Source organism: Coregonus lavaretus, assembly GCF_964263955.1.
Source record: "Coregonus lavaretus genome assembly, chromosome: 26".
Lineage (NCBI taxonomy): Eukaryota > Metazoa > Chordata > Actinopteri > Salmoniformes > Salmonidae > Coregonus > Coregonus lavaretus.
The window spans coordinates 18,919,490-18,933,475 of record NC_140013.1 but is presented as its reverse complement, the minus strand read 5'-3'; the positions used below and the strand labels follow the sequence as shown (position 1 = coordinate 18,933,475).

The 13,986-nt window shown below is 44.0% G+C and overlaps 1 protein-coding gene across 1 annotated transcript; it reads right to left on the bottom strand.

Moving 5' to 3' along the window:
• Positions 1–1,683: 1,683 nt before the first annotated feature.
• On the bottom strand, positions 1,684–13,392 carry LOC311102147 (cullin-5-like). Its single transcript, XM_084143380.1, has 19 exons — positions 13,355–13,392; positions 12,073–12,182; positions 11,863–11,962; positions 11,456–11,632; positions 11,074–11,215; positions 10,813–10,958; positions 10,632–10,712; positions 10,422–10,515; positions 10,191–10,321; positions 9,746–9,853; positions 7,831–7,895; positions 7,355–7,487; positions 5,398–5,529; positions 5,181–5,304; positions 4,844–5,019; positions 4,500–4,661; positions 4,186–4,304; positions 3,595–3,718; positions 1,684–3,369 (listed from the first exon to the last, which is right to left on the bottom strand). Exons 1-19 carry the CDS (start codon positions 13,376–13,378, stop codon positions 3,175–3,177), a joined length of 2,343 nt encoding a protein of 780 aa, XP_083999506.1. The 5' UTR covers positions 13,379–13,392; the 3' UTR covers positions 1,684–3,174.
• Between the last annotated feature and the right edge of the window lie 594 nt (positions 13,393–13,986).

The following is a 13,986-nucleotide window of genomic DNA, read 5'->3' as shown; positions in this document are numbered from 1 at the left end:
AGGCTACTATCAAAGTACACTCAGAGGAAGAAGCAAATGTTACATCCCGTGTCTACAGAAAACATCAGAAGACAAAGGAAACCAAGAGCAGTGGCGATGACTGACTCTCTCTTTACAGTACAGTTTATATTTGCCAGGAAATAAATTATACAAAAAAAAAATGAGCAAAAAGTCACAAACAAAACAAAAAAGAATAATGCAGCACATCAAAGTAGTTGAGCCTGATACTCCCATTCAAACAATTTACAGCATTAGATCTTTACTCAAAGTAGGGACACACATTCATCTGGCAATGTTATGATCGATAAAACCTAGTTTTTCAAGTTTTCACTCAAGGCTCCAGATATGCAAGTAGAGAAGGAGTGGAAGAGGGAGGGAGAGAGATACATGTTTTAGGATTACCCATCTGTCTACAATCATCATCATCACAAACACACAAACACATTAAACTGAAGCAAGATGTCAGTCTAGTCTCTTAACACAATAAGAGCTGCTCTATCTGACATTTCTGTGCAGAGAGAAAAACATGAGTTGTTACAAATATTGAGTTTAAGTCATAGTTTAATACTGTTCATTTGTTTTTACTCATAAAGTGACCTAAGTTGTGTCATCTTAAAACATTGTTGAACATGGCTAAAATCTAGAGAATAGCTAAATGTATCAGAGTGAGTTACATTAAGTACATTACTCTGATAACATATCTTAAGAAGAATGCACTAATTGTAAGTCGCTCTGGATAAGAGCATCTGCTAAATTACTAGAATGTAATAACACTTTGCCTACGTCCCAAATGACACCTTATTCCTTATATACTGCACTACTTTTGACCAAAGTCCTATGGGCCTTGCTCAAAAGTAGTGCACTAAATAGTAAATAGGGTGTCATTTGGGACATACCCTTCTTCTCCAGGTTGTTTTGATGCAACAACTACAGCAGTGATGCGTAACCATTAATGTCAGATTCCAGGGAAGGAATACATGAAAAATAACAATGTTACTAAAACCTGTCTGCCTGCTGGACACAATGTCATTCAGTGGACGATATAACTGCATAAACTGTCAATGATGATAAACACACACTATTTATTCACAAAGTGATAGATATCCTTCAGAGTAACTGTTCAAAAAGTTTAACTAGTCAGTCGGTTGAGAAATGTAACTAGCTCACGTGGAGGAGAGCCTCTTATTGCCAACAGTTGACAGGTAGTAGAGTTATCCACACATTACATTACCTGGTAGAATAAACTATTAACTGTTTTGGCAATAGTCAGTGTGTGTACGTGTGTTTCTCATAGGTGTCCTCCACTGTAGAACGGTGGACTATACGGTGCTGCGTAGGTATGTAGTGTGTATGAATTAAACATGGTAGGATGAAGTAAAGCCATGACCAAACAATTCATAACTGCTAAATCCCAAGTAACGTTTCCATCATCTGACAATCACTTTGTCTTGAGGTGTCTAAATTGATTCCAATGTGGTTGCATTCAAATCAGAGTGAGAGAAAATAGGAAATTGCCACCTAGGTTGCATCCCAAATGGCACCATATTCCCTACATAGTGCCCAACTTTTGACCAGAGCCCTATAGGCCCTATAGGGAATAGGGTGCCATTTGGGGCGCAAATTTAATATCCCACACTACAATATTATCCCAATGCCAAGAGTAAAACTCAAACTAAAAAAGAGTAAAATAGGGATAGTGTTATTAAGTTGTCTCATACATTTTATCATGTACCATTACTCCAAATCAATAAGTGGCTATGTACACCTAGTAGCCTGCTACAGACCGGACCTATTTATCAAACACTCGCATACAAACAAACCACATTCTGATACAAATGAAATAAATAAATAAGTCAGCCCCACACGGCCCCAACACTTTTCTTCTTCTTCCATCCTCACCCCTCCGCACTCATTTCCTACTGCAACACACAGTCTTCTGTAAAAGGCGTTGGGTAGGGTACATTAATAGCAACACTGCAGTGCCGTTGCTTTAGCAACATGACCTCTCACCACAGGAAGTGCTCTAGTAGGAGGGGCTATCTAGCTATTGCACTGGAGGGATTTTACTGGGGCACCCTCTTCCGTATATAGGAGATATCAACTACTTTTCCTTTAGTAGGGAATATAAACTACTTTTTCCTATACAGGGAATATAAACTACTTTTCGCTTTATAGGGAATTGAAACTACTTTTTGCCCCCATAGGGCTCTGGTCAAAAGTAATGCAGTACCTATGGAATAGGGTGGCATTTGGGAAGAAACCTGGGTCATGAACAGTCATGACACCCCCTCATGGTATGACAACAATACACCTGTCACGTCCTGTCCTGCACTGGCTATGGGTAGGGGGAGAGCGAGAAAGAAGAGGAGAATCAAAGATCGCTAGAGAGCTTTGTGACTTCGATCGATTGGACGACGCTGTGCAGCATTTAACAAACGATACACACAACAACACACAAGTGTTCACAAAAATAAAGATGAGCATTGAAAAGGAGAATGAAATTGATATACAGTATAAAGCCATTCAAACACAGAAAAGTGCTGATGTTCTCGTTTGTTCTCACCCAGCGATTGGCTGATATGTGAGGAGTCATGATCCTCTCTGAGGGGTGTGGCTGTTGGGGGGATGGAGATAAAGGAAAACGTGAGACATGTGCACACACACACGTGACGGGACCTCAGATGATTGCAAGACTTCCACAGAGCAGCAAGCTGTCAAGGTGCAGCCACACATATACACACACACACACAAGGTACATTTGGCAAAATACACTCCTCTCCGTGTCCACTCCATAATGATATAGACTACTAGTCCGTTAGTCCTCCTGTCTGTCTGTCTCTGTGCGGACTGCGTAAGGAGGGTAAGGCAGGGAGATTTTATTTATTTAATAATGTCTCTACTCTGATACTGAGACTGTCAGTCAGTCAGCCCCACTGTCCTCCTGTCCGCACCACAGTCTGAAGACTACACCATCTATCTCATACAACCAACCAACCAACCAACCGCCACCCCCCGCCCCCCCTCGGCCGCAGAGTGACATTCTCCTTCCTCTTCTTCTGAAACAACCACTGGTCCCTCCTCCTCTTCCTGCATTTCCTCTTCCTCCTGCAGCAGCGAGGGTCCAGCCAGGTCTAGCGGTAGGTAGGTAGGTGGTTCCAGTCCAGGTAAGGGGTTCTATGCCATGTAGATAAAGGTGTTGATGTCCGTCTCGTCCCGTTTTATGTATTTGTGTTCGATGAGCCACTCGATCTGTTCCTTGATCATCTTTTTCTGGGGCAGGAACATGTTCTTGAGGATCTCTACCAGCTCTGTCTGTAGCTGGGCATTACTGATCCTCTTCCTCATCTTCATAATCTGGATGATGGCCTCCTGGAGGGGGGTGGGTGGGTCAAACAACGTACAGCATTATATCTTTACTCAACGTCGCGGCACACACTCAACTGGTATTGTTATGATTGATCAAACCTAGTTTTTCAAGTTTTCACTCAAGGCTTGCAGGGTGGAAGGCAGTAGTGCTCCATTAAAGTCTTTGGGAAACAAAAGTGCTGAAACTTCAGGTTCCTTAAATCGGACCTTTAAAATGTGTAATGTTACCTGGGTTCTTAATATTCTCAGCTGGACGATGCCCTCGTTCTCCTCCTCTCTCATTCGCTCCGTGGTCAGCTGCAGTCGACCAATCAGATTAATCTTGCCTCTTTTCTGGACCTTGGAGTTTTTACTGAGAAACAGAGACTAAAGAACTCAATATCTGATCAGCATCACACCTGAAACTGCTCCTCAACATTCCACCCTGGTCCTCAGTAGGAAACCATGACAACAAAGCTTTCATCAACATTGAAACTTCCCCAAAATGACTGATGCATTAGAATACATACAGTTACATTAACTAAATAGAACATGAATCAACATGGTAAGCCAACAACTGTTGCAGTGAGGTGCAATTAAGGTTGCAAAACTCTGCCATCTTTCCCAAAAATCCCAGATTTTCAAGAAATCCCTGTGGGAAGATTCCTGGAATCAGGATGGAATAAGCAGTTACATCTGGAATGCTCCAATTAGTACTTTTTTGAAAACCTGAGAATTTGGGGAAAGTTAACAGAATTTAGCCACCCTAGGTGCATTCAATGCCTCTATTAAGCTCAGCGGGCTAACAGTGGGTTCAAAGCTATTGTTGTAGCTACGTACATGAGAGAGAAGTCCTGGTTGACGTAGAACAGGGTGCTGTCTGTGAAGTCTTTAGGGGAGGAGACTGAAGGCTCATAGGACAACACCTGTCTCTTCAGCTTAGGGAACGCTACCAGAGACTAAAGACAGAGAGGAGACAGCGGAGAGAGAGGGAGAGAAAGAGAAGGAAAGAGAGGTAATTAGTTTGTTCTCTCAGTCTCTTCTCTGTGTATGAATAGCGTTTATATTGGCGTGTGTGCTTTCATTTCTCTATCCCAGAGAGTGTGTATGTGTGTGTGTGTGTGTGTGTTACCCAGAGTGTGTGTGTGTGTTACCCAGAGTGTGCGTCGTAGCTCAGCATCGGGCAGCTCGGTGGCCAATTTAAGGTTCTCGAAGCTGATTCGCTCCCGCGGCCGCTGGTTCCAGGCGAATAGGACAGCCAGCTGAAAGGTCGTGACCTCCAGGTCATAATGACCCATTTCGTTCTTGAAGGTGATCTAAACACGCACGCACACACAAAAACACACAGGCACCCCCCCCCCACACACACAGGGCAGAAGAGGGAGATCACTATGTCGTTGGACATGAGGTGATAGTAGTTTTTACACGGATTATGTTTCTGAGTGTGTGTGTTTGCTGTGTGTGTGTGTGTGTGTGTGCGTGCACATCTTCCACTCACGATGCCATTGGACATGAGGTGGTGCCAGTGTAGTTTCCTCCCGCTGTGGTTCCTCTTGTAGAAGTCTTCTACCTCTGGGATCAGATCCTCCAGCTCAGTAGGCAGAGACACAAACACCTTCTCACTGCTCCTCGACCACGCCCCCGCATTCAGGATCTTTATATTCACACTGTCAGCTGGAGAGAGAGAGAGAGAGACACAGAAACAGAGAGACAGAGAAAGAGAGACAGGCACAGAGAGAGTATTAGTGTATTACTATGGTACACCATTAGGTGGAGTATTGAGGCTGTGGTTAATAATCACACAAGCTCAGGCCATTGGTCTTAGTGTGTGTTACCTGGCAAAGCCAGCTTGTTGTGTTTGTGCATCTCCTTGAAGACCTGGTTGAGATCATCCGATACTTTAATGTCCTGGAACATCCTGGCCAGCTTATTCACATAGTCTGCAGGCATCCCCACCTCCTACACACACACACATAACCAGGGGAAAAAACTAAATCAAAAGGGGATATATAGAGAGAGAGAGAAAGAGTGTGTGTGTGAGTGTGTTCTTACCCTGAGCCACTCCACCATGTTCTCTTCTATCTCGCTGTCGGCTGAGATGTCCAGGATCAGTCTTCTGGTCAGGTGGGCTTTATGGTACCTCATAAACACATCTTTATTCTGAACATACTTCAATACCAGCAACTAGAGAGAGAAGGGAGGGAGGGAGAGAAAACACATCCTTATTCTTTACATACAGTGCCTTCGGAAAGTATTCAGACCCCATGACTTTTTCCACATTTTGTTACGTTACAGCTCTATTCTTTAATGGATAAAAAAAAATATATACTAAGCAATCTACACACAACACCCCATAATGACAAAGCGAGAACAGGTTTTTAGAAAGCTTTGATATTTTTTTCAAATAAAAAAACAGATACCTTATTTACATAAGTATTCAGACCCTTTGCTATGAGACTCAAAATTGAGCTCAGATGCATCCTGTTTCCATTAATCATCCTTCAGATGTTTCTACAACTTGATTGGAGTCCACCTGTGGTAAAATCAATTGATTGGACCTGATTTTAAAAAGGCACACACCTGTCTAGACAAGGTCCCATAGTTGACAGTGCATGTCAGAGCAAAAACCAAGCCATGAGGTCGAAGGAATTGTCCGTAGAGCTCCGAGACAGGATTGTGTCGAGGCACAGATCTGGGGAAGGGTACCAAAAAATGTCTGCAGCATTGACGGTCCCCAAGAACACAGTGGCCTCCATCATTCTTAAAATGGACGAAGTTTGGAACCACCAAGACTCTTCCTAGAGCTGGCCGCCCAGCCAAACTGAGCAATCGGGCGAGAAGGGCCTTGGTCAGGAAGGTGACCAAGAACCCGATGGTCACTCTGACAGAGCTCTAGAGTTACTCTATGGAGATGGGAGAACCTTTCAGAACGACAACCATCTCTGCAGCACTCCACCAATCAGGCCTTTATGGTAGAGTGGCTAGACGGAAGCCACTCCTCAGTAAAAAGCAAATAACAGCCCGCTTGGAGTTTGCCAAAAGGCACCTAAAGACTCTCAGACCATGATAAACAAGATTCTCTAGTCTGATGAAACCGAGATTGAACTCTTTGGGCTGAATGACAAGCGTCATGTCTGGAGGAAACCTGGCACCATCCCTACGGTGAAGCACGGTGGTTGCAGCATCATGCTGTGGGGATATTTTTCAGCGTCAGGGACTGGGAGATTAGTCAAGATCGAGGCAAAGATTAACAGAGCAAAGTACAGAGAGGTCCTTGATGAAAACCTGCTCCAGAGCGCTCAGGTCCTCAGACTGGGGCGAAGGTTCACCTTCCAAAAGGACAACGACCCTAAGCACACAGCCAAGACAACACAGGAGTGGCTTCGGGATAAGTCTCTGAATGTCCTTGAGTGGCCCAGCCAGAGCCCAGACTTGAACCCGATCGAACATCTCTGGAGACCTGAAAATAGCTGTGCAGCAACGCTCCCCATCCAACCTCACAGAGCGTAAGAGGATCTTCAGAGAATGGGAGAAACTCCCCAAATACAGGTGTGCCAAGCTTGTAGCGTCATACCCAAGAAGACTCGATGCTGTAATCACTACCAAAGGTGCTTCAACCAAGTACTGAGTAAAGGGTCTGAATATTTATGTAAATGTGATATTTCCGTTTTTCTTATTTTTTATAAATTAGCAAAAAATTCTGAAACCAATTTTTGCTTTGTCATTATGGGGTATTGTGTGTAGATGAATTTCAGAATAAGGCTGTAACGTAACAAATTGTGGAAAAAGTCAAGGGGTCTGAATACTTTCCAAAGGCACAGTACTTCAACACCAGCAAGGGGGGGGGGGGGGGGTTAACAGGATATAAGACTACAGATGCATCCTAATTCTACACCCTTCTCTGAAAGTGCAGACTTCCCGTCATGGATTTCACAACAGCCAATGCTTACACCAATCCAAGGATTGAGAATCGTGGGCTCATTCTACAGTACTAGGTGAGAGTCCTCACCACTTCTTTGAGTTTGAGTTCTATCTCCTCTGACGTGAGTTTCTTGCTTAGGGTGGTTTTCCTCAGCAGCATGTCACAGTAGTTAGCTAGCAGCTCTGGACACTTCGACTCAGGCTGGGTCTTCAGACCTACCCTGTAAAGACACACACACAGATTAGTAGTACACACAGAAATATAGTTACTAGAACAGGCATCCACATTCAAGTCAATGGCTGCGTCCCGATTCTCCACCCTTTTTCCGAAGTCTACATGTGCACACTTTCTTGCATGGATTTGACAATAATGGAAACTACCTCCAGACAATGGTTACACAAATCATATGCTTTTAATCCATGATATGGAGTGTGAAAATGCACCCCTCAGGAAAAGGGTGGAGAATCGGGATGCAGCTAATGTTCCGTGATGAGTGGACCAGCAGCCATATTGACCCATAACCAAGGAATATAATATAAACATAAAACTCAGGTTTGTCTCACCCTTTCTGTTTGAGGGGCAGCTCTAGTTTAAAGATGGTGGCATCGTTCACCACAGCTTTGTAGGCCTGGAGAGAAACACAGAACTGTCAAACCTCCCGCTCTCCCCCCCTTTTTACTCCTCCTCCGTCCATCCTCCTTTTCTCTCCACCCGTCCATTCCGTCTGCTCCCTTCACCTCCTTTTCTCTCACTGTATGTATGTATGTATGTATGTATGTATGTATGTATGTATGTACAGTGGGGAGAACAAGTATTTGATACACTGCCGATTTTGCAGGTTTTCCTACTTACAAAGCATGTAGAGGTCTGTAATATTTATCATAGGTACACTTCAACAGTGAGAGACGGAATCTAAAACAAAAATCCAGAAAATCACATTGTATGATTTTTTTGTAATTAATTTGCATTTTATTGTATGACATAAGTATTTGATCACCCACCAACCAGTAAGAATTCCGGCTCTCACAGACCTGTTAGTTTTTCTTTAAGAAGCCCTCCTGTTCTCCACTCATTACCTGTATTAACTCCACCTGTTTGAACTCGTTACCTGTATAAAAGACACCTGTCCACACACTCAATCAAACAGACGCCAACCTCTCCACAATGGCCAAGACCAGAGAGCTGTGTAAGGACATCAGGGATAAAATTGTAGACCTGCACAAGGCTGGGATGGGCTACAGGACAATAGGCAAGCAGCTTGGTGAGAAGGCAACAACTGTTGGCGCAATTATTAGAAAATGGAAGAAGTTCAAGATGACGGCCAATCACCCTCGGTCTGGGGCTCCATGCAAGATCTCACCTCGTGGGGCATCAATGATCATGAGGAAGGTGAGGGATCAGCCCAGAACTACACGGCAGGACCTGGTCAATGACCTGAAGAGAGCTGGGACCACAGTCTCAAAGAAAACCATTAGTAACACACTACGCCGTCATGGATTAAAATCCTGCAAGCGCACGCAAGGTCCCCCTGCTCAAGCCAGCGCATGTCCAGGCCCGTCTGAAGTTTGCCAATGACCATCTGGATGATCCAGAGGAGGAATGGGAGAAGGTCATGTGGTCTGATGAGACAAAAATAGAGCTTTTTGGTCTAAACTCCACTCGCCGTGTTTGGAGGAAGAAGAAGGATGAGTACAACCCCAAGAACACCATTCCAACCGTGAAGCATGGAGGTGGAAACATCATTCTTTGGGGATGTTTTTCTGCAAAGGGGACAGGAGGACAGCACCGTATTGAGGGGAGGATGGATGGGGCCATGTGTCGCGAGATCTTGGCCAACAACCTCCTTCCCTCAGTAAGAGCATTGAAGATGGGTCGTGGCTGGGTCTTCCAGCATGACAACGACCCGAAACACACAGCCAGGGCAACTAAGGAGTGGCTCCGTAAGAAGCATCTCAAGGTCCTGGAGTGGCCTAGCCAGTCTCCAGACCTGAACCCAATAGAAAATCTTTGGAGGGAGCAGAAAGTCCGTATTGCCCAGCGACAGCCCCGAAACCTGAAGGATCTGGAGAAGGTCTGTATGGAGGAGTGGGCCAAAATCCCTGCTGCAGTGTGTGCAAACCTGGTCAAGACCTACAGGAAACGTATGATCTCTGTAATTGCAAAACAAAGGTTTCTGTACCAAATATTAAGTTCTGCTTTTCTGATGTATCAAATACTTATGTCATGCAATAAAATGCAAATTAATTACTTAAAAATCATACAATGTGATTTTCTGGATTTTTGTTTTAGATTTCGTCTCTCACGGTTGAAGTGTACCTATGATAAATATAACAGACCTCTACATGCTTTGTAAGTAGGAAAACCTGCAAAATCGGCAGTGTATCAAATACTTGTTCTCCCCACTGTATGTATGTATGTATGTATGTATGTATGTATGTATGTATGTATGTATGTATGTATGTATGTATGTATGTGTACCTTGTCTCTGGCGGTGAGGAATCGAGGGTCGTCCTGAAAAGCCTCCTTCACCAGTTTACTGAAACGGTTAAACAACGTCAGCAGCTGCTCCACGTACTTCTCAGAGTCCTACACACACAGGAATAAGAAGAGAAACATACAGATTTACTAGCTGATTTTGAGTGTGTGTGTGTGTGTGTGTGTATACATGTTTTACTATACTTACTAGTACCAGAAGTCCTCACAAGAATAGTAAACCAACTAAAATTCAGAGAAATTAGGACATTTTAGGCTTAGGGGTTAGGTTTAGGGTTAGGGTTCAAATTAGGGTTAGGCGTTACGGTTAGGTTTAGGGGTTAAGGAAAATAGAATTATGAATAGGAATTATTGTTGGTCCCCAAAAAGTCCTCACAAGTATAGTACGACATGGCTCTGTATGTGTGTGTGTGTGTGTGTGTGTACATACAGAAGTGATAGTCTCTGCAGCAGCCACCATATCAGCCAGCCCAGCATTCATGATGTGATCCTCCAGGTCTTTCAGCATGGGCTCTATCCCACTAGGAACTTTATCCATCAGGGAAAACATCAAGTGGAGCTCTGCAGGGGGAAGGACATTAACGTCACACAAAGAAGGACCCTCTTCTACAACCTGTCCCAAGGTTAGTGGGTAACAGTAGTAATGTAACGTGTTACTCACTGTCTGTCTCGTTGCGTTTGATCATGCCGGGGCATTCGGCCAGGATGGTTTCTTTAAACGACGTCACCAGAGAGTTCACACAACATTCCATCAGCTGGAGAGAGACAACAGAGACTAACATTGATCTACATGACATCATCATCTGTCGACTGTGAATATGAGTTTAAACCAGTCTATACAGCCTCATAGGTAAACAGTCTGCCTACTCACTGCTTGGACAGAGTTACATTCACGACGAGTCTCAAGGTATCGAACTGCCCTCTTTTCCTCTTCTCTTAGCTTTGTGTCTGCCTGCAAGACACGCACACAGTCAGTGAATGTATACACAGTCACTGAGAGACATTGTCACATCAACACACAAACATACACACACATCGAGAGCAGTCCTTACATATTTCATGTAGTTCTGGACTCCGTTCTGCTGTAGGTATGATGGGGCCTGTGTTCTGTAGAACCTCTCAGTTGAGTCCAGGTAGGCCTTCTCAAAGTTATCTCTGTAGATCTGGAGCTTGTCTTCAGGGTTAGAGCACAGGTTGACTACACACACACAAACACACACACACTTTGTCAATATACCGAAAACATACCATACTTCACCATTACGTCCCATATAAAATGTGTGGATGTTAGCCACTCAGTGTGTGTGTCCTACCGTATGATTCTCTTACTCCTATAACCAGCTGTGAGTCAAAAGCCTCTCCCAGCCTCTCAGCGTGAACCAGCTTCATAGCACTGTCCTGAAGACGGCTCTTTATGTTGGAGAATATCGACTCATTCCATGTGTCCAACATCAACTAGAGGAGAGGCGGGGGGGGGAGAGAGAGAGAGAGTAAGCAGGACAAGACAGTTGATGCATACCACCATTGTCTATCTCTCCCCTTCCTCATCCTTCCCTCTTTCCCTCTCACACCTCTCCTTCCTAGCGTACGATGCTGTACTCTACATTAGACTTCTTGTTGCTGCCCTGCTTCTCTCCTTCCTCTCCCCCCTCCCTCCCCATCTCTCTCATTCCCCTCTCCTCCCCCTCTCCTCACCTTGCGTACGATGCTGTCCTCAACGTTAGACTTCTTGTTGCTGCCCTGCTTCCCCATCAGTGTGATCTCCAGCTGACAGAAGGGTTTGGGCAGGATGTCACACTGCGTGAAAAACTTCCTCCACTCCACAATGTAGGCCTTTAGTAATGCTGTGTCATCCTGGTGACTCAACACACGCTGCCATGGAAACACAGGTCAGAGGTTAGGTCAGAGACAGGTTGCATAGGTAGAGGTCAGGATTCAGGGGTTTAAGAGTCAGCCTCTTGCCTACAACTGTTATCACTGTACTGGAAAGGTGTGTATGTGTGTGTGTGTGTGTGTGTGTGTGAAGAACGGCACATTCCAACCTCAAATGTGATTTCAACCATTACCGAAACCCTTCCTCTGTAACTCACAGTTCCACTTACGTTCTGAGCTTGTTTGATGAAGTCTAGGATGTCTTCTTTGAGGGCCTGGTGGATCTTAGCTGGGCCCTTATCATCCCACAGACACACAGCATGGACATCTCTGCAACACACAATAACAAGCGTTTTTGTGTGTGTGTGTGTGCGGTGCAGTATGTGTGTGTGTGTGTCTGCTGTGCAGTTTGGTGTGGTGTGATGCAGTGTGTGTCTTACGAGAAGAGGTCGAACCACTGCTGCTTGGTGACAGCCTCCTGTCTCAGCAGCTTGAGGACGATGGGCCTCATCAAGTCCCACTTGTCCTCAAACTGCAAGGAGCCTTTATTCTGGAGAGAGATGATACTACTGTTACTACTCACTACTACTATACTGTTACTACTCAAGGTCGTATTCATTAGTCCACACCGTAGCAAATGTTTTGCAACAGAAAATGAAAACAAGCATTTATTTTTGGACAATTTCAAGTAGTCACTCTCTGTTTCGGCCTGTTTGCTTCTGTTCCGTGCCTAGTGAATATGACCCAGTACTCACTACAACTACTGTCAAACTGCAATGGGACATTATTCTGGAAAGAAACTGAAATAATTACTGTTACTACCTACTAATTAGTATCTCAGACTACAGTGAGTGTTTATTCTGCAGAGAGATGACACTACTCACCACCACACTACCCAGTACCTAGGGCCATTAATTCTGGAGAGAGACCGAGAACAACACTGTTCCTACTTCCTAACCCATTACTCAGTAACTTGCTACTGACGCTGTTCTGAATCAAATTGTATGTTTAATAGTTTTCTATTATATTATTTTAAAACATAACGTTACAATGGTTCAGTTCGCTAAAATAAATCCTGCTTCAACTAAAACCTTAGCTACAGACTACAGTCAACAGTGTAACGTTAGTTGCACCCTACTCTGATCAATCTGTAGTTAGCAGTCAAGACTGTATGCGCTAAAATAAATCCTGCTTCCGCTAAAACCTTAGCTACAGCCTACATTGTCAACAGTGTAACAGTCAAGACTGTATGTACAGTTAACTAGCTAGTAACTACGGTGCTGGGAGAGCTGTCAAACAGAGCAAATGTTAGCTTGCCAATTCAGCTGATTGTTCCACCACCTGGACAAGCCTGCTGCATATTCTCTTACAGTTTAATGTGGACAGACAACTGTTACTACAATGAACTGTGTATGATATTATTGATTAACTGTCAATTTAAAAGACGATATGCTTATGCCGGTGACAACTGTACTGCACGTTAGCCAGATGGCTGGCTAGCTAACGTTAGCCAGCTTGTCTTAGCATCCCTTGCTAGCTAACTAATAAGAGAGACCTTTCTGTTGCCTTAAGTGCAACAACAAAAAAACCTGACAAACAGTGTCCGTGGTCGGGTTTGTTTTTAACTCATTCATTAATTTATTTACATCCAGACTATGGGCATCGGGGCACATAATTACGTGTTCAAATCCGGGTAAAATGCTGAAGTGCAGAGGCTCTTACCTTTAACAAATTAGACGTCGCCATGTTTCCTCCAACTTGTGCCCTCCTCGCACAGTCTCGCGAGTGTGTGGTTGGAGGGAATTAGGTAACGTAGCATCCGACTTAAAAATAGACACAGAGAAAAAGGTTAGATATTTGTCCCGTTTACAGTATTGTGTCATGACATTTTAACTGCCCTTTTTATGTGCTGCTCTTTGCTCTTTGTCTACTAAATGCACGTAAGACACTGCACCAACTAGGATCTTGCAGGGGTTGGAAAGTAAATACAGTAGGCCACAGTTGCCCGGGCTGGGCCAGTGCTAAACTTAGCTTTTGACTGCCATGGAACCACTGAGTTCTATTACAGGTCAGTGCATGGTATGCACAGTAGCTATGTAACTTGGAGACAAGTGAGCAACATAGAAAAGGGATATGGGCCCTGTTAGAATCCACACAGCCTTACTCCTTCCTCTTCTTTCTTTCTTTCTTTCTTTCTTTCTTTCTTTCTTTCTTTCTTTCTTTCTTTCTTTCTTTCTTTCTTTCTTTCTTTCTTTCTTTCTTTATTTCATTCATTCATTCATTCATTCATTCATTCATTCAAGCCTTTCCTCCCACTTTCCTTCCTTGGATGGAGTAATTACCTGGCTGAAATG

Excerpts from the sequence above, each read along its gene's own strand:
- LOC311102147 (XM_084143380.1), bottom strand. The coding sequence starts at position 13,378 with ATGGCGACGTCTAATTTGTTAAAG. Across the intron at positions 3,719-4,185 it reads AACCAGGACTTCTCTCTCAT|TAAAAACTCCAAGGTCCAGA; the intron begins GTACGTAGCTAC and ends TCTGTTTCTCAG. Across the intron at positions 3,370-3,594 it reads TGAGAATATTAAGAACCCAG|GAGGCCATCATCCAGATTAT; the intron begins GTAACATTACAC and ends ACCCCCCTCCAG.